The sequence below is a fragment of the Cygnus olor genome, chromosome 4, assembly GCF_009769625.2.
Source record: "Cygnus olor isolate bCygOlo1 chromosome 4, bCygOlo1.pri.v2, whole genome shotgun sequence".
Lineage (NCBI taxonomy): Eukaryota > Metazoa > Chordata > Aves > Anseriformes > Anatidae > Cygnus > Cygnus olor.
In genome coordinates, this window is record NC_049172.1 from 16,405,934 (window position 1) to 16,424,513 (window position 18,580).

Here is an 18,580-nt window from a genome sequence, read left to right on the forward strand (position 1 = left end):
CCGCAACATCACTGCTGGCAATGCAGGAGAGCACTCACAGCACACTCCCTACTGCAGTGAGAAGCTACGCCCCCCAGCCAGAGCTTAAATACGGCACCGGGACCAATGGGGAGGTGTGTGGGCAGCGGGGGGCCCCAGGTGAGGCCGTCAGGGTGAAGCCTGGATCAGCAGCCACAACCCAGCAGCTCTGACATCTCCCTGGTGGCTTCCTGGCAGAGCACGGGTGACACAAGCTGGCAGCATGCTTGGGACCGAAGGATGAGGCGGCAACATCATCCCCGTTTAGGGTGGGTCAAAGCATCCTCTGTGCAGCGATGCACAGTGAGGGCGAGCAGCGAGAAACGTGTCTGGTAAATGTGCTGCTCACGCCCTGCACGCGGTGGTCTTTGTGATACATGCCGTAAGATCTCTGTGGTGAGGTCAGTCCTCTTTTCTTTCCTGGCGGTAGGACAGCAATTGTTGGGCACAGACTACGGACTGAATGTTCACCACCTAACTTGTCTGCGTTCCCTCCAGGAATTGAAATGAGAAGGGACCATTTCAAGCAGTAAGAGTGGGGACAGCCGGTCAAGGAAGACCCCTTTTCAGCTTTTCCAGATCCCAGGCCCACCCCAAGCTCCAGGCTGACGCAATTTGCAGCCAGCGACATAGTTGGCTGCAGCAGAAGTGAGAAGGTCTCCGAGAAGTTTGCCTGGCGATGGGAGCATCAGTCTCACACTCAGGTGTTTATGTTTTATTATACACCTCAGGATAGATACATCATGAGGCTTGTGACTGTTGAGGAGTCCCATCTGCCCTGAGGAAGAAAACAGTTCCCCTGAAATTTGAAAGACCTCTTTCAAAATAAGCCTGTTCCACCACGGTTACACCCGGAAGAAATAGAAACAGCCCTCAAAATATATCCAGCTCAGACTAAGTACTTTTTTATTTTTTCCTCCCCCAATATCAGTGTGCACACACTTCAGCTGGAGTGCTTTCTGTCTGCCACCAGACCCGTTAGAGGGGGTTGCCTGTCCCCTCCAGCACAGTGTCCCAGGCACGTGTGCAATCATTGCGTGTTGTGTGAGGGATGGCTGAGAGGACAAGATGTCACTGGCAGATGAAATCATAAAAATGGTTTCCAACTTCATACTGAGTGTGAGGCCATGCTTTAAGTTGTAGCAGCGATTTGTGACTGCTTAGTCTGGGCGCTCATCAGGAAGAAATGTCAGGGAGTAAGGAAGCTCAGCAATTACGAACCCACTGAAAGCAGGAGTGATTATTAACTCAGCAGGATCTTAGGACAGCACGACAGGAAGAATTTCTGATGGAGGTGGTGGCTTTGAGAGTCCCCTAGGATAGTAGAAAGACTCGAGGTGGGATAGTGTGTATTACTCAAAACCCACGCATCCAGGAAAGGTGAATTTAAAATCAAACAAACTCACAGAGGTACTGCTGAAGGACTGAATGAGGACACACTGTAGGAGAGAAACTGTAAAGAGCTCCCTGTTGTGCAGACTGTACGGCATGTGCCGAGGCACGATCCCAGTTTTCCGTGTTCTTCAGTCTCAGAAGGAAATAATGGGAAACACAGTGAAGATATTTACCTACAAGACGATACTGAAAAAGTACATGTTGGGTATAAGCTGGTGATGAGCAAATTTAGTAGGAAATTAGAAGTCTTTTCCATGGGAACAACAGAAGCCAAAAGTGCCCCGGAGTGAGACTCTTGGGAAGCCATCATGGCACGGGGATATTCGGTGGGTGTCAGCAAACAGACTCTGACCCGTGCAGGTGAGAAAAGAGCGCATAGTGGAAAGGTTTGCGTGAGTGACATTTCAAAACCTGGAATGGCCAGCTCTCAAACTCTGTATGGCCTCACTGCCCTTTCTCTCCATCTTTTATTAGATGAGACTTTGCAAGGAACCTATAAGGGGAGATGTGTTACATGTAGAAAAGTGAGTCCAGAAGTTCAGGCAGGCTCAGCAGCGTGTGTACACGTGTGTTTAGGATATCAGATGTGGGGCTATTTCAGAACAGCTGAGTTTGATCTGAGAGCCTTTAGACCTTCAGCCTTTTACTTCATTACCCTGTTGTGACATTATGCTGGACAGCCTTGAAAAAGGGATTTCAGCTACAGGGAGACTGTCTCAGAGGCGTGGAAGTCCTGGATGCTTCTAAGCATGTGTCAAAATGGAGCATATTAAAAAAGCAGCCAGGCTGTCAGGTCTGCACAGACAACGAAGGACTGCTGCTGCTGGAAGTGCAGCTGGAGCGGCTGTTAGGTGTTCATTCGTTCCCGCCTTCGTGTCTCACAACGAAAGATGCTTTATTTGCTCACCAAGGCTTAGAGGGGAACGACCACATTGAGTTTCTACACTTAACCCCACTTCAGACAGACCAACACTAGTCTGAAGGTTGTACCATCTTTGTCTTGTTTGCAGAATGGACACATCCTTCTCTGAGGGCTTTGTCTTGTTCTCCCTTAGTCGGTACAAAACTTGACAAAAGTTCCAGGCCAGAAATGGGCAGCACCTGGACACCCTCCGAGGGGTGGGGACACCCCTGTGGGTTCCACCTGTGCTCTGTCGGTGGGCGGCCGGCAATCACTGCCTGGCAGCCTCAGGTGGTGGCAGTTAATGTGCGACCTGATTTATGTCTGTCATTTATGTCTGTCATTTATTGCTGTCATAACGCGGGTATTAATATTGAATGTCCTAGTTGTGCACCGTATGGATATTGACAAATAAGTTTGTGTTTATTGATCAGCTCGCCCTGGGCAGCTGCAGCTCGCTGTGCCTCTGGTTCCTGGACAACTCCAGCCCTGGACACCCCCAGCTCGTGGACGTCTCCAACCCCAGGAGTCTCCTGGATGCCTCCAGGTAATTACAGCTTGTGCTTGTTACAACAGCCTGAGCTTTAGGCCAGTTTGTTAATCAATCAGTAATGTGAATATGAGAATTTAATGTCACGGTGGTACATTGCCTAGGTATTGACTAATTGGTTTGCGTTGTATTTATTGGTTAATTAGCCCTGGACATCTGTGTCTCCCTGCGTCTCCCCCTTGTGGATGGCTCCAGCTGGATTTCTGCTCCAGGTAAATAAACACAGCTCGTGCTTGTTAACCCAATCTGGGTTTTAGACGAGGTCATATACCAATCACTTTTGTAACTTGAATATTAATATTGAATGGCGCAGTTGTGTGTTGTGCAGACATGGATCAACCTAGTTCGTATTGATCTGTTAGTCCTGGGCACGGCTATAGTTGGTGGACATGTCCAGCCCTTGATGTGTTCAGCTTGTGCTTGTTGCAACAATGTGGGCTTTAGACAAGGTCGTAAATCAATCACTGTCACAGCTTTAACACTGCACGTGTTGTGTTTGTATGGCGTAAAGTATAGGCTGGTTAGTTTGTATTTTTTCGTTAATGAGCTCTTTGTGTCTACAGTTCATGGATGGCTCCAGCCCTGGTTGTCTCCTGGATGTTTCCAGCTTATTCCAGTTTCCAGCTTGATGTCTCCTGGCTGTCTCCAGCTTGTTGCAGTTTCCAGCCCTTGATGTCTCCTGGATCTTTCCAGCCCTTCAAGTCTCCTGGCTATCTCCAGCTTGTTTCTGGCTCAAGCTCTTCAGGTCTTGTGCGTGTATAAAAAAAATAAAGTGCTCTTTTGACAAGGCGATAAATCAATCACTGTCATAATTTGAATACTAACATGAATGTCACAATTGTCCAAATATTGCACAATTAAGGGGGTTACCATTCTGTACTGGGTACAATGAATGAGCAGTGGAAGGGGAAAAGCACCATTTCGCCCAGGGACGATCTCGAACACTTTGTTCGGCCTGGTGCATGCCGGCATCCCAGACTTTGGGGACTGCCATGACCGGACACCCAGCCCACCCCGCTCCCACCGCCCCTCCAACCCACCCTCACGGCCCCACAGCCCCCGGGGTGCAAGGTTTGCCCCAGAAACAGCTGACTCGGTCTCCGTTCCTGAGCCCAACCCCACAGAAACTGGTCCATGCTGCACGCCCCAAACCGAGTGACCCGCTCTCTGACTCTGAGCCCCAAAACCGGCCCAAAGAGGCCGTTCTGAGCCCCCCAGTCGTGGTGCTCGGTCGGTGCGTTGGGGAACACGGAGGAGCCCGGCGGGCCTGCGACAACGGCTGGCAGAGACACCCAGCGCCGCGCTGCTGAGCCCCCGACCAGCCCAATGGGCCCTGTCCCAGCCCCACACGCGGGGCTCCGGCTCCGTGCCCGAGGCTCGGGATCGCCCAGCCCAGGGCCCGGGCCCAAACCCGGCCAAAGGTGCCCGGGGCCGCCGCTCCCCGCGGCCGCCACCGCTTGGGGCCGGAAGCGGCAGCGAGGCGGCGACGGCGGCCGCGAGCGGACAGACGGCGCCGAGGCTCCCGCGTGCCTCTGTGAGGAGGTTGGGTTTGTTCTCCTTGCTTCGTACTGCTCTGGCTTGTTCCTAACGGGCAATAAATTGCGTTAATCTCTGTGCTGAGTCTGGCTGGCCTGTGACAATAGCTGCTGGGCGATCTCCCTGCCCGCACCCCAGCCCCTGAGCCCTTCCCATCGCATTTTCTCCCCTTTCCCCTCGAGGAGGGGCCGTGGCGGGGCACGGCCGCCCCCCCGGTAACAGCCCCGCGGCTCCCATCCCGGCTGGAGGCGGCAGGCACACCTTGCCCCGCGTGAGGGCTCGGCTCCCGCACTGCCCCGTGCCCCCACCCGGCGCCATGAGGCGAGCCCCTCACCTGCTGCACGGCCCCGGGGGCCGCCTGCCGCCGCCCGGCACGGCCACGGCCACGGCCCCCGGCCGCCGGGAGGAGCCGAGCGGGGCCCGCCCAGCCCCAGCCCCAGCCCGGCCCCAGCCCAGCGCCTGCGCAGGCGGTGCCGACATGGCGGAGAAGGCGCAGAAGAGGTGAGGGCCGCCCGATGCCCCCCGGCGGCTGCCCCGGCACGGGACGGGGCCGCCGCGCCCTCCCGCCGCGCGTCCCCTCGCCTCCCCTCAGGGGGAGAGCCCGCGCGCCCCAACGGCCCCAACGGTCCTAACGGCCCCGCCCCGCCCCGCGCGCCTCAGCCGTCACCCCCGCGCCTCAGTGCCCCCGTGTGTCCCAACGGCCCCCCCCACGGCTCCCAACGGTCACCGCATGTCCCCCAGCGGACCCCATCTCCCAACGGTGCCCCCGTGTCCCCTAACAGCTCCCCCGTGTCTCCCAACGGTCACCGCATGTGCCCCAGCAGCCCCCCATCTCCCAACAATCACCACATGTCCCCCAATGGCCCCCCCGTGTGTCCCAAAGCCCCCCCCAACTCCCAGCGGTCCCCCCATGTCCCTCAACAGTCCCCCCACGTCCCCCAGTGGCTCCCCACATTTCCCGATGATCCCCCCATCTCCCAACAGCCCCCGCCATGTCCCACTGAACCCCCCCATCTCCCAGTGGTTCCCCCATGTCCCTCAACAGTTCCCCCACGTCCCCCAGCGGTCCCCCCCATCTCCCAGTGGTCTCCCCATGTCCCCCAACAGCTCCCCCATGTCCCCCAACAGTCTCCCCTGCGTGCCCCATTCCCCCCCCGCGCCCCGAGGGCTCCCCTCACCGCCACCACCCCACACTGTCCCCGATGGCGCCACCCCCGCATGGCGCAGGCACCCCCTGAGCCCCGCGTCCCCCTCACAGTGTGAAGATCGCGCCGGGGGCCGTGGTGTGCGTGGAGAGCGAGATCCGCGGGGATGTCACCATCGGTAAGGACAGAACGTGGCCGGCAGCCCCCGGCACCTCCCCGCCGCAGGGCGCCTGTGACACCGGCTGGTTCCTGCAGGGCCCAGGACGGTGATCCACCCCAAGGCCAGGATCATCGCAGAAGCGGGACCGATTGTGATCGGGGAAGGCAACCTGATAGAGGAGCAGGCGCTCATCATCAATGGGTCAGTGACAAGCCGGCCAGCGTGCGCGGGGCTCCCCGTGGGTCGCTCCTGGTCTGGTCCAGGGGAGCCAATGCCGTTGGCCTTTGCTGTGAGCTTCAGAACCGGGCCGGAGGAGGAGAGCATTTGTCACCTCCTGGTGCCAGGTCTTTCTGAGCCTGGTGGGAGCACGAGGCCCTGGGCAAGAGCACGGTGTCTGAGAGCCCCGCCAGTCCATCTGGGGTTGGGTGGGACAGGCCCGACTTCAGCCTCTGGCTAAACTGAGCTGCCTAATAGTTAAAATCTGTTCACATTACCTTGCAGGTACCCAGAAAATATTACACCGGAAACCGAACAGATGGAGCCCAAGCCCATGGTCATCGGCACCAACAACGTTTTCGAAGTCGGGTGCTGTATCCTTGCTCCACAGCAAAGCGGCCTGTGACGCGCCATGCTCCCAAGGGTTCAACAGCCCAGTGCTGTGCGAGGGGCAGGGACGTGCTCTGAAAGTGGTGTTGAGGCTTGCCTAGTGAAATCAAAGCAAAATGTTTTACATTTTCCTTTAACACTAACCCATAGATTCGCAGGCAATGAAAGTGGGAGATAACAACGTCATTGAGTCGAAAGGTGAGTTTAGGCTCACTGTCCTCGCCCCAGTCAAGGTGAGTTTAGGCTCACCGTCCTCGCCCCGCTCAGATTTTTGCTCCTGTCGGTGCTGGGAGCAGGAGGGGATCAATCACCTGGCAGTAGATGTGCCCAAGCTGCAGCTGATTGCATTGCATAAGTTATTTTCGCACTGGCGAGCGCCTGCAGAAGCCACCTGGGCTGGAGCTGGGTCTGGCTGGCGGCGCTGGGTGGTTTGTGTGTGGGCACAGTGGCGCTGCTGCTTGAGGAAGTGCTCCAGAGCCACCTCAGCTGCGCTCTGTGCCCAGAAACCCAAGGCAGAGTTGGAAAGGCTGACGGAAGCAGGGCAGAGACATGGGGTTGAGAAGCACCGTGCGGCTCCGAGTGGGGCTGCCCGCGCTCGGCCCTTGCAGGGACTCCTCTCTCTCTCTCTCTCGCAGCATTTGTTGGCAGGAACGTGATTCTGACGAGCGGCTGCATCATCGGGGCCTGCTGCAATGTCAACACCTACGAGGTGATCCCCGAGAACACCGTCATCTATGGGGCTGACTGCCTTCGCCGCGTGCAGACCGAGCGGCCGCAGGTGGGTGCTGTGTGGGGAACCAGGCCGAGCGCTACCTCCCGTCCCCCGCAGCTCCCCTCGTGGCAGCGGTGAGGCCGAGCCTTAATTCGCAGCCCACTTCTTTCCAGCCCCAAACGCTGCAGCTGGATTTCCTGATGAAGATCTTGCCCAATTACCATCACCTGAAGAAGACCATGAAGACCGCGTCCACGCCTGTCAAGAGCTGAGAGCCTCCCGCAGTCGGTCGCTGACCGGGGATTTTGTCCTGTCCTTATGAGCACTGCGCAACCGCAGGAAGCCGCTGGTCTCTGCGTCCTTTATTCCCTTCTGGAAAACAAAAATGTTTTTTCTCGCTTATTTGTGTCCTTTATTTATAGCCCACCAAGCATCTCAGCCCCGCTCTGGATCTGTTGTCTGTCCCGCGCGCTAACTCGAGTATCACACGTGCTGTTTGGGGAATAAACTAGAACCAGCTCACCTCGCAGGGTGGTTTGTGATCCTGCCTGGCCGGGGGGCTGCTAATAAAAGTCCTGTGGGGTTGTATCAAAGCCGCCGGGAAGACGACTGAGCCCCGCAGCTGGGTGAGGGCTGAGGCAGCTGGCAGGGGGAGGCCGGACCTCACCGTGCCATGAGCGGGGCCCAACGGGGGGCTGCGGGCAGGGCGGGGGGGCACGGGGATGGGGCCATCAGCGCCGTGGGGCCCTGCTGCCGGCCTGGCGTTGGGACCGGGCCTGGTGACCGCAGAACCTGGTGGTGGGTCCCCATGGGGATGTCGCCTTCCGCCTGCAGTGGGCATCCCTGGCAGTGCCACGTCCCCACACCTGTGTCCCTGCGACACCCTTCCCTCATCCCACCTTCTCAGCCCTGCGCCCTGTGTCTCCAACACCGGAGATCCCCAGCCCCGTGTCCCACATCCCGTGCCCCCAAACTCATGTCCTACACCCCCAGCCCCGTGTCCCCAGTCCCGTGTCCCCAGACTTGTGTCCCGTGTCCCCAGACTTGTGTCCCGAGTCCCCAGCTCCGCATCCCACGTTCCCAACCCCACCTCCCCAGCCTCGCGCCCTGTGTCCCCAACCCGGCTCCCCCAACCCGGTGCCCCACCCCCTCCGCGCGCCCCGCCCCGCGTCCCCTCCTACCCCGGTCCCTCCCCGTCCCCCGCCCCGGTCCCTCCCCGCCGCCCGCCGCCCGCTGCCCGCCGGCCGCTCGCAGCGCGGAGGTGCCGCGGGCGGGTGCCGGAGCGGCGGCGCCAGCACCATGAGCGGCGGCCCCGGCGAGCGGGAGGGCGGCCCCGGCGAGCCCGGCCTGCCCGAGGAGGAGGTAGCGGCACCGGGGGGCTTGGGGCCGGCAGCCCGGGGGTGCGCCCCGGGGGGGGTCGGGGGCGGGGAGGGGAGGGGAGGGCGCTGGGGGTCCCCTGGGGGTCCCCTGGGGGTCCCGTGGGGGCCGTGACCTTGAGCGGGGAGAGGGGGGCAGAAGGAGAAGGAGCGGGCGGCACATCCCACCCGTCACCCGCTGCGGGGTGTCGGGTCAGGGCACGGGCACCCCACAGCCCGGCGAGCCACGAGCAGGGGTGATGTGGGATGCTGGGACGCCGGGACATTGGGACACTCGGACATTGGGACACCGGGATGCTGGGACGCAGCACCCCACGGGACGCCCCGAGCATCCTCGGGGCAGAGCGGCACGCGCGGGCAGGGACGGAGGCCTTATTTGGTAGCACGGCGGCTCCGCGCACCCCGCTCGCGGCCCTCGTCCCCAGCCCTCGCCAGCTCGACCCCGGCTGGGGACAGCCAGGGTGGGAAGTGGGGACACGGAGGGCGGCCGCGGTGGGACCCTTCCCAGCGCCAACTCCTCGCCCATCGCTGCCCCACCGCCGGCACACGCGGGGCACCAAACCAGCGTGGGGACAGCACCCGGGCACGTGGGCGAGCCGTGGGTCAGCCCCATGGGCGAGGGTCCAGCCCCACGGGCGAGGATCCGGCGTGGCGGAGGTCCCCCCGCGGCGGCGGGCAGCCAAGCAGCTAATCCGCTGGTAGAAAATTAAAGCGAGCCGGGCTGCAAGGCGGCCGGGGGTTGAAGTAGGTGATTAAATGCCTGGTGAATGAGTCACCCGGCTCCTCCTGCCTCTCCCCGCCGTTCCCCTTCCTGTTAAAGTTTACCGGAGGAGGTTTGCGCAGGGGCAGGGGACCGTGACCGCTCCGGCCATCGCGCAGGGCACCCGGTGCCCTCGGGGGCGGACGAGGATGGCGAGTGCTGCTCTCGCTGCCGCCGTCCTTTGGGAGGTGAGCGCTGGCCGTGCACGTTGCCCGTCCGCCTCCGGGTTGCTGCTTGCGTGTTGAAATCCACCCCAGGCGTGCATGCGGTGCCCATCAGGTCCCCTCTGGTGCCCCTCGAAGGCTTGGCCGGGGTGTTGGGAGAAGCAGGGGGTGACGGTGGGACGCAGAGGCGGGGAGAGATGTGCCGGAGCTGGGGTTGGAGATGACTTCCCAGGGCGACCAGGAGAAAACCTTCTGCGGGACACCAACGGCCTGGAGGGGACGAAGCGAGAGCATGGTGGTGGCCCCGGTCCGTCCAGGGGCCGTGGGGTGCAGCAGGAGGAGCAGGAGGGGCTTCAGGTGGTCCCGCAGCCCCCGTCCCTGCGGGGAGAGGTGGGGGACATCTGCCACCACGTGCCCGCGGAGTGGGGCGCCAGCGTCGCTGTTCCTGACCCGGACTTCAGCTGGTGGAGATGGAGAAACGCTGCACCATGGAGATGCTGAAAAGATGTTGGTGCAGTGGGATCGGGGCAAAATGCCTCGTCTGTCCTGCGCTGGAGGTGCTTGGGCTGCAGGAGCCTCCCCACAGGCTCAACAGGGACTCCAAGTCCCCGTGGCCACCGATGGGTTTCCTGCGTGAGTCGCCCCGGACCCCTTGGGAAGGGATTTTGCCACCTCCTGCCCCGGCTGCTCTCGAAGCACCCATGTGGCCCCGGGAGCGCCACCGGCGGAGGACGGAGGCCGAGGCCTCCGGGCTGCCTCCGCCCCGAGGCCCTGCAGCAGCCTCCTGCAGGAGCAGCTCCCGCTCCCTGTGAGGGCAGGGGAGCAGCTCCCCACGCAGCCTCTCCTTCTGCCCCACGGCTCTGGGGACGCCGCGTCCTCCCTCCCAGCCTGGCCTCCCCCACAGGCCTCCGACCGTGCCCTCCTTTCAGGGCTGGAAAGCCGAAAAGGCATGTTTTTTTTTTTTTTTTTTCGTTGGTGTATTTTTTTTTTTCCTCCCCATAATCCGTGCTTTTCTCCGTCCTCGGCGAGCGCCGCGCTGCAATCCCGCGGCTCGAGACTTGGCCGACCCGCGTTTGAACTTTCAAAGAAAACAAGTCATTACCGCGGAGAAGCCGCGTCTTTGTGAGGCCTAATTTCGGAGTTTTTTTTTTTTTTCTTTTTCCGGGGCCTTTATCTCTCCTATCTGCTGTGCAGCCATGGGGCTAAATTATCCGGAAAGTCAGGCTCGGGCGGGTTTGGATTTCAGGAAGGCAGCGAATTGGCGGCGAGTGCTTTCTCTCGAGGCCGCGCACTTCACGCGCGCACAAAATACAGGCGAGGCCTCAGGACCGCTCTGCCGGGAGGAGACGGACGGACAGACGGACACCCCTCCCTCACTGCGTGTCCTGTAGCAAGGGGACGTCGCACTTGATTAAAGCCTTTGACCCTTGCGGCGAGGATTTTTCCCCTTCCCCGCAGACACGGCCCTGGTCACTTGGGGCTCAGCGCGGGCTGGAGGCCTCCGGAGGCCTCCTCTCGGGCGTTCTCCGCAGCCTCCGGGTTGGCTGAGGCTCTGCTCTTGCAGGTGAGGACCCTCTTCGTCAGCGGCCTGCCCCTGGACATCAAGCCCCGGGAGCTCTACCTGCTCTTCAGGCCCTTCAAGGTACCGCGGGACACGGGGAGGCGAGGGGCGGCCGCGGCCCGGCGGGCACAGGAGGCCGGTGCGAGGCCGGTGCGACGGGCGCTTTTCTCTTCTCTCGCAGGGCTACGAGGGCTCGCTCATAAAGCTCACCTCGAAGCAGGTAGGAGGCTGCGGAGCGCGCCCCACCGCTCGGGGTGGGGTGGGGGGGATCCCCGTGAAAAAAAGGAGGGCTTGGGGCACCCCTCACCCCCTCACCTCCTCTCCCCCCCGCAGCCCGTGGGGTTCGTCAGCTTTGACAGCCGCTCGGAGGCCGAGGCTGCCAAGAACGCGCTGAACGTGAGTGCCGGGGGACGCGTCCCGCGGGGGCCGTCTGTGAGGCAGGGGGGGCTCCGGGCACCGGGGCGGAGCGGCGGGGGAAGGCCGGCTGCTCCCCGTCCTCGCGCTGGACGCGGCACGTCGCCGGCCGCGCGGGTCCCCCCGGAGCGGAGCGTGGCCGAGCGGGACGCCGACTGCCTAATATGGTGCTGATCCCGAGGACGCCGCAGGAATGCGAGCCGCGGGGCCGCGCGGCACTCGCTGCCAAGCGGATGAGGTCACGGCAGCCCCGGCGGCCTGCGGGGATGCTGGGAATGGTTGTTTTTTTTTTTTTTTTTTTTCCCCCCAAAGGGCTCTTTCCGTGGGGATGAGGGGGGAGAGGGGGGAGCGTGGGACGCCTGGGCCCCCAGTGAGCAGCTAGCCCCGATGCCACCGGCACCCATCCCCGCGCGGCACTACTAGGGTTTGGGGTCCCGCGGCGCTTGCCCGGTGCCCGCCGACCCCTGCTGCCTTCTCCCCTCCCGCAGGGCATCCGCTTCGACCCCGAGATCCCCCAGACGCTGCGGCTGGAGTTCGCCAAGGCCAACACCAAGATGGCCAAGAGCAAGCTGGTGGGCACCCCCAACCCCAGCACACCCCTCCCCAACGCCGTACCTCAGTTCATCGCCAGAGAGCCCTGTAAGCGCGCGACGGCTCGGGGCAGCGCCGGCCCCACCGCTTGCGCCCGCTCCCCGCCTCCCTGTTGCTTTTGGGCGAGAACGAGGGATTAACTCTCCTTCTTCTTCTCTTGCAGACGAGCTCACAGTGCCTGCACTTTACCCCAGTAGCCCTGAAGTGTGGGGGCCGTACCCCCTGTACCCGGCGGAGTTAGCGCCCGCTCTACCTCCTCCTGCTTTCACCTACCCCGCTTCGCTGCACGCCCAGGTAACGCGGCGTGACCCCGGCACCGCTCACGCTGCCCGGCTCGCGGCACCCCAAACCCGCCCACCGCCGCCCCGCAGCTCCTCGGCACGGGCAGGGCCCCAAGGGAGGGCGCGGGGGAGCAGCGCTGGGGGCTCCGAGCGGCTGGGACCAAGCGCCAGCTGCCGGGAGGAAGAGCGGCGGTAAATATTATTGCAGCTACATACTTCCCTTGTCAAGGCAGCGCTGACAGGCAGCACCTGCGCTCCTCGCGAGCGGCCGCGGTGTCGCTCCTGGCCGTCCCCCGGGCACGGCCACGCTCCCGTTAGGCGCGGTGTTTCCTCCCCACGCGGGCTCGGGGGGCGCGGGGATGCTCCCAGGAGCGCGGCGCCACGCCGCCCACTCACCCCTCGCCCCACGTGCCTTGCAGATGCGCTGGCTCCCTCCCTCCGAGGCTGGTTCTCAGGGCTGGAAGTCCCGTCAGTTCTGCTGAATGCCATGTGAGTGCCACCGCCCCGCGCCCCCCGGTGCCACCTCGCTCCTCTCGGGGCATCCCCAACCCGCGCCGGCGAGACCCAGGGAGCCAAATCCACTCGGCTCGCCCGAAAAGAAAAGGTGTGCAAACGTGCACGTGCCTGGGAACCCTCCCCGCGGCACCGCTGAGCCCCGCCGTGCCCTCCCGCAGGTCTCAGGTGTGTGATGGCGGCCGACAGTCAGTCTTGTGGGTATGAACGGAGCCTGCCGCCGCGGCTGCTGGGCGCGCGCTCTCCACAAAACCGCAGTGTGCTGGTAAGGGACGCGGCGCTCAGCTCGGGGGGGGCCCTTCCCGCGCTTATCGTCTTCATCCGGGGTAGGAGTTTGGACAGCCCAGGAATGCCTCTCGGCTTTAAATCACCCCCGTAATCTCCCCTCGCTGCCACTCCGGCTTCCTGCCTTGGATCAACACCGGCTGAATTCCTCCTAAGCGCAAAAACTCGACTTAACTCTGCCCTCCCCAGCGGCCGCCCCTCGCCCCCTAGATAGCGCCCACGGCCCGGGGGAGAGTCGCTGCTGCCTCTTCGCAGCTTCGCCTCCCGAGCCCGGCTGCTTTTGTAACTTCTCTGCCTCTCTGTTGTTGCAGGCTTGAAAAAAGAAAAACAAAACAAAACAAACCTCGCACAAGTTTGGATTCCTCCAAGACTTTCCCACAGCCTCTATCACACATCTGCTCTCCTAGAAGAAAGCGAAAAGCATACCTAGTAATAATATTTCCCTCTTTTACACTGTATATTTGTAAGAAGGAGTGTGTTATTTCTGAAAGCATGGTTTGACAGGCAGTGCTGTAGCGTTTGAAAAGTATTTTCAAACAACCATAGGAAAGCAGACTACAAAAAAAGGAAAGCGAGAGAGCAAGTATTTTTGTACCAAACCTTCCGAACAGGACAATCTTACACTGGGTTGGACCACGTCTTTTGTGCTCGACTTCCGACTCGGCGTCCTTAGGAGTGTGCCCCCCCCGCCGCCAGCTGCACGGCGAAGGCGTGACTTTGTGGTCCGTGCAGACGCCGAGGCGCGTGGCTCGAGGCGGTGGGGCGCGTGCTGCCCTGGCACGGCCCGCCGGGGATCGGTGTGCTCCGGCTGTGTCAGCACGGCCTCCGTGTGCACTGACAGTATTAGGGTTTTCTTCCCAGTCGTACCAAACACCACCAGGCAGGACAATCAGGAACTTCCTTACGACGTTTTTTTTTTACCTGAGGGCTCTGTTACTAGCTCGCTGTGCAAAGCTCCGGCACGGTACAACGCTCGCATCAGGGACGGGCAGAGAGAGCCCACATGTGTAGCAAGGTGAGAATTTGCCTCCTCCTCCTGCCACGGCTGCTTGAAGTTGTTACGGGCAACGTAAACTGCTGTATGAGACACCAACCTCTCCGTTCCCCCAGCTGACTGCACGTGCCTGCCGTTGTGCCACGGCGCCGGGCTGCCCCGGGCCTTCAGCGTCCGTGTGTCCGTGCAGGAGCAGAGAGAAGAAGGGAGGCAGCACGCGGGACGGCGAGCCAGCCAGCAAAGAGACTGCTTGGCGTGCTAGCCTCTCCTCCTCCTTGCTCCAGCAGGAATTTGGATAAGAAAGAGCAAAGCAAAACAAAACAAGAACTCCACCAGATTTCGGTTTCTTGCAAAAGGAGGCGCAAACCCCGTCTCCTCCGACCGCCTGCTCCCCAAGCGGGATTCCCAGCCTCTCTTCCTCCTTCCTCTGGTTTCGTGGGTGGGCTGCAACACCACGGCTGGGAATTCAGCTGCTGGAGCCGTCCGGGGTGGGGGCGAGATGGGGGGGAAATGGGAAACTGTGCTGCTGGGGCTGTCTGTGAGCGCTGGGGCTGACAGCAGGGACTCGAGACCCAGGCGGCTCCGCGAGGAACGGCGCCCGCGGTCCCGGGTGAGGGACCGGTAACTCTTGTAGCAAACCGTTTCCTGTACTTTGTTCTGGGGAGGAGAGAGGAAAGGAGCTTCCAACGTTGTCTACTCCGCTTTTGGAACTATGTTTAAAGGTACTTTTCTATTGTAATTTTTTAAAAATAAAGCCAGTGATTATTATAAGTTACGCGCAGAGCGTGGCGTGCTGTGTACCTGGCGGGGAACGGGGACGAGGACCCCAACAAGACGCCGGCACGAGGCACCGGCAGCCTGCGGGCGTCCTCGGGGTGCTTACAGCGACGCTCCCGACCGCCGCAGCGATTCTGCAGGGCAGATGCCAGCCGCCTGGCTCGCTTCGACCTCTAGGAAAGCTCCAAACCCCCGGCTGGAAGGAGCAGCAGGCTTTAAGAAATGACTCCAAGTTTACAAAGATGTTATCGGTTAGTTTTTAAACCTCCTCGTCTTGGCACCGAGCGCAGAAGCTAAGCTGCGATTTTCCATGAGCTCAGCCGCAGAAGAGGCAAATGTAATCTAGAGACGACGGGCCAGATTATTATTTTTTAACATGCTGGGAGTTTTCTAAAACGGGCCCGTTGGCCCAACCTATAAATTCCTCCTCCTTCCTCTGCTCTGCCCCTGCCCCGATAAACGCGACCAGCTTCCCGAGGAGCCCCCGCCAGCAGGCCACACTCCTACAACACCGCTCCAGGCATGAGAATCACGGTTAAAGGGCACGAGCACACGCTGCAAACTGCTCGGGGTGGAAGGAAGAGGCACGGTGTTACTCGAAACGCCCGGCTGGCAGGGCGGAGCGGAGGAGTTAAGCCCCTAATGTCAGATGCTAATCCTCCCGCGGCCGCTGCGAGTCACAGCTTTCTTTCCCAGCCGCCTTCGGAGGTTTGCTGGCAGGGCCGGGAAGGAGGGGAAGGCAGCGACAGGCTGCGAGAGCGGCGCGAACATACTGCTCAGCCAGACCGCTATGCAGCGCCGCGGTAACTGGCTGACACCGCCGTCCTCGGCACCGCGTCGGCCAGAAACGCAGACGCTTTCGGGAGCGGGTTCAACACCGAGCATCCTCCAGCGAAGGAAGTGACAAAACCCGCCGCCGGCACTCGCCTCCTGCTGGACTGGGCGACATCTGCCCTGCGAGAGGAAGCTGGAAACACGTCACCTCTCGGCCCGCTTGTTTCCTCCACGCCAAGACGCGTCGGGTGCTGTGCTGGCCGGCGTCGCCCTCACCAACGCGGGGCGGGAGCGGCGAGCGTCCCCTTTGCCCGCGCTGACCTTTCCCCACGCGGGCCGGGGACACATTCCTCTCCCGTGGCTGTCGGGAAGGCCCCGCCGCCGGCTGACACCAGACGGTTGCAAAACAGGGCCGGGGAGCCCCGGGCCAACGCTGGCACCCGGTGCCAGGGCGAGTCCTGGGGGCACGAACAGGCAGAGCTGGAAACACCAAAGGCAACAGAGGTGCTCTCGTTGTTTCCGCTTTTCCCAAGTCCTCCCCTCCCCAGCCCCGACGGCAAGGCTGAGCCGGGGCCGGGGGGATGCGAGCGGCTCCTTCCCGAGGCGGGGATGGGGCCAGGAGGATCCCAAACCGGAGAGATGCAACCCAGCAGCAGGGGCACGGGGAGCAAAGGGCAGACGGGGCCGGCGCTGGTCGGGAGAGGGGGGGAAGGAAAAAAAAACAGGGCTGGGAGAGGAAAGATGAGACGGCACCGGGGCCTGGCCAGGCAGATGTCCACAAAGAGGCCTCCCCCCTGGGAGGGATGCAGGCAGGGGCACGCCGTGCCACCCCAGAGCCTCTGTTTCCTCGCTGCCAGGCACGGGTTAGGAACCGAGGCGATGGTGGAGGGTAGAAAGCGAGGCTGAGAGATGCCATTAGCAGAGCCCTCAAATGCTGCCTCTGAAACATGGGTAAGTCAACCATTAGCAGAGCCTGGACTTCATCTCCGCGGTCTCCATAATTAATAACTAGCTCGGGAGGGAACAGAGAAGACAACGTAACCGATGGAGGCAGGAGGAAGTCGCGCAAATACTTCAGGCCTTGGACGTGAGCCCAGAAGTGCAGGTAGAGTCAAAGAATTAACTTAATGGAAGAACAACCTCCTGCCCTCACCAGCCTTTTCCCCTGCTCTGCACAACGCCAACCCACGAGGCTGGCGGGGCCCAACACGTGGGTCCCAACCGCAGTTTTCAGTCAGGGCTGTTTTATGTCGGCCCGCTGCACACGCTGGCACACCACAGCGGCGGGGATGGGGCCAGAGAGAAGCCAGGAGAGGCCCTGGGGAAGAGCAGGTGCAGCTACGCGTGGTGGAAGCTGCCCTCATGGTGGGACACGGCCAGGAAGGCTGTCTTGGGGCTGACCCCTCGCTCAGTGACAGCTATCAGCCGCTCACCTTGCCCATCTAAACCAGTCGAGGGTAAGCGCTCAGCCCCCGGGCACGCTTTCCCAGACAAAGCAGCCTCCAGGGGTCCCTGAGGCAGCAACGCACGCAGGAATTCGGGCCTGGTGCATTAGCAGCGACCGGAAAGCGAGCAAGAAAGCTGGAAATAATGAGATGTCATCGCCGGGGCTGCTTCTAGCCATCTGCAGCTCGCCATCCCCCCTCATCAGCAGGTAGCGGGAGCCTGGCCCTCCCCGGTGGCCCGGCACCGCCTGCCCGTGCTCATCGAAGTGACAGCGCTCGCTGGCTACACCCGCGTGCCGGGGCTTTACGGCGCTCCTCAGGGCTCCCCTGCCTCCCTCTGCCCCACTCTCTAAAAGCCTTGAATGATCACGATGAATTATAGATTAGCTCTGGTACAAACCGCCTTATGTCAGTTTTCTCATTCGACCATGCAAAGCCCTGCTGTTTTCCAGCCCCTTCCAGAACGATCACCGTGACGGAGGAGGAGGAGGAACAGCTCCTCAGCTAGAGCAACTTTTAGGACAGAAGCCAGTACACATCCATGTTCAGGGCTGTGACACCCCTGGGCTAACTACTTTGTACCTTGAAAAAAAAAAAAAAAACCACCCACAGTGCTTTTATTTTGGGGGTGACGAGGAGCGGGCACACATCCAGCAAGCACCTAACCTAGAGCCTCGCTCGTACACATCTACGGGTTCAGCTCACGCCTCTTCTGACCCACTTCTGCTCTCGGCTGTCTGCGCAGAGGGTGAAACACCTCCTTCCCCTCAGCTCCCTCGCAGCCACAGGCTCAGGATGCCACGGCGCGAGCAAAAGGACAAGGCAGACAGCAATGACATACCTCAGAGAGCTCCTGTCACTGAGAGACAGCTCTCTCTCCCCCGGGGCCCTGTCCATATGTCCATCAGCATCACGGAGGGGAGGCTGAACGCCTCTCTGCGCCTGGCCAACCCGGACAAGGTTAGGCAGCAGCTCGGCCAGCACCCTGCGTGGAGAAGTCCTTCAGCTGCAGCACGGACACACGTCACGTTCAGCTGCGGCGGTGCTGCCCCCGGCCGAGGCCGCGTCCCATCGGTGCAGGCAGCTCGCGGCCCGCTCGGAAAGCGCCCGTGCGGAGCTCGCCGGGCCTCTGGGCTCCCGAAGTGACACGCACGCTGGATGCTGTGTGGCAGGCTCTGTCCTGCGCACGTTGGAGGATGGAGCCCACGCGGCATCCCGTGCGTACCCCGGCTCTGCATGAGGCACCGAAAAACAGCGGCATGCCAGCTTAATGAGGGCTAAAGCTAGCCAGGATTTAAGATGAACCTTAAGAGGGACAGAGGAAGAGGAAGAAGGGTGCTGTGTGCCAGAACCGCTCATCAGTGCCTCCGTTTCTCCAGAGGGTTAGAAAGGCTCACGTGGCAGGACCGACACAGCAAGTCCAGGCGCTGTGGGAACGATGTCCTCACTGGACATCACCCGGGGAGCCTCGGGAGAGCGGCAGAGGAAGTCCTCACCTGGCAGGGACAGGCAGAGACTGTGCAAAAACTCATCGCAATGACTTGCCAAGGAGCCTTCCTGCAATGCATGAGGTAACAGGGCCTCTCCCAGATGCCCAGGGCAGCCCAGGTCCCCTCACCTCG

The 18,580-nt window shown here is 61.5% G+C and overlaps 2 protein-coding genes across 4 annotated transcripts; both read left to right on the forward strand.

Annotated features, from left to right (window-relative positions):
* The first annotated feature begins 218 nt into the window (after positions 1 to 218).
* Positions 219 to 7,545, forward strand: DCTN6 (dynactin subunit 6). The gene is made up of 8 exons (XM_040555418.1): positions 219 to 223; positions 4,857 to 4,901; positions 5,659 to 5,723; positions 5,801 to 5,906; positions 6,207 to 6,295; positions 6,462 to 6,509; positions 6,947 to 7,089; positions 7,197 to 7,545. Exons 2-8 carry the CDS (start codon positions 4,879 to 4,881, stop codon positions 7,293 to 7,295), a joined length of 573 nt encoding a protein of 190 aa, XP_040411352.1. The 5' UTR covers positions 219 to 223; positions 4,857 to 4,878; the 3' UTR covers positions 7,296 to 7,545.
* Positions 7,546 to 8,236: 691 nt separating this feature from the next.
* RBPMS (RNA binding protein, mRNA processing factor) lies at positions 8,237 to 14,737 on the forward strand. 3 transcript variants are annotated; one of them, XR_005819386.1, is made up of 9 exons: positions 8,237 to 8,385; positions 10,888 to 10,965; positions 11,066 to 11,104; positions 11,218 to 11,280; positions 11,787 to 11,937; positions 12,053 to 12,183; positions 12,590 to 12,659; positions 12,845 to 12,948; positions 13,280 to 14,737. XR_005819386.1 is itself a non-coding variant. In XM_040555416.1 (8 exons), exons 1-7 carry the CDS (start codon positions 8,323 to 8,325, stop codon positions 12,650 to 12,652), a joined length of 588 nt encoding a protein of 195 aa, XP_040411350.1. In that variant the 5' UTR covers positions 8,237 to 8,322; the 3' UTR covers positions 12,653 to 12,659; positions 12,845 to 12,949. The 3 variants fall into 3 exon arrangements, 1 of the variants encoding a protein (XP_040411350.1); XR_005819387.1 differs by lacking the exon at positions 8,237 to 8,385 and adding an exon at positions 8,522 to 9,347; XM_040555416.1 differs by lacking the exon at positions 13,280 to 14,737 and having other exon boundaries at positions 12,845 to 12,949.
* Positions 14,738 to 18,580: the final 3,843 nt, after the last annotated feature.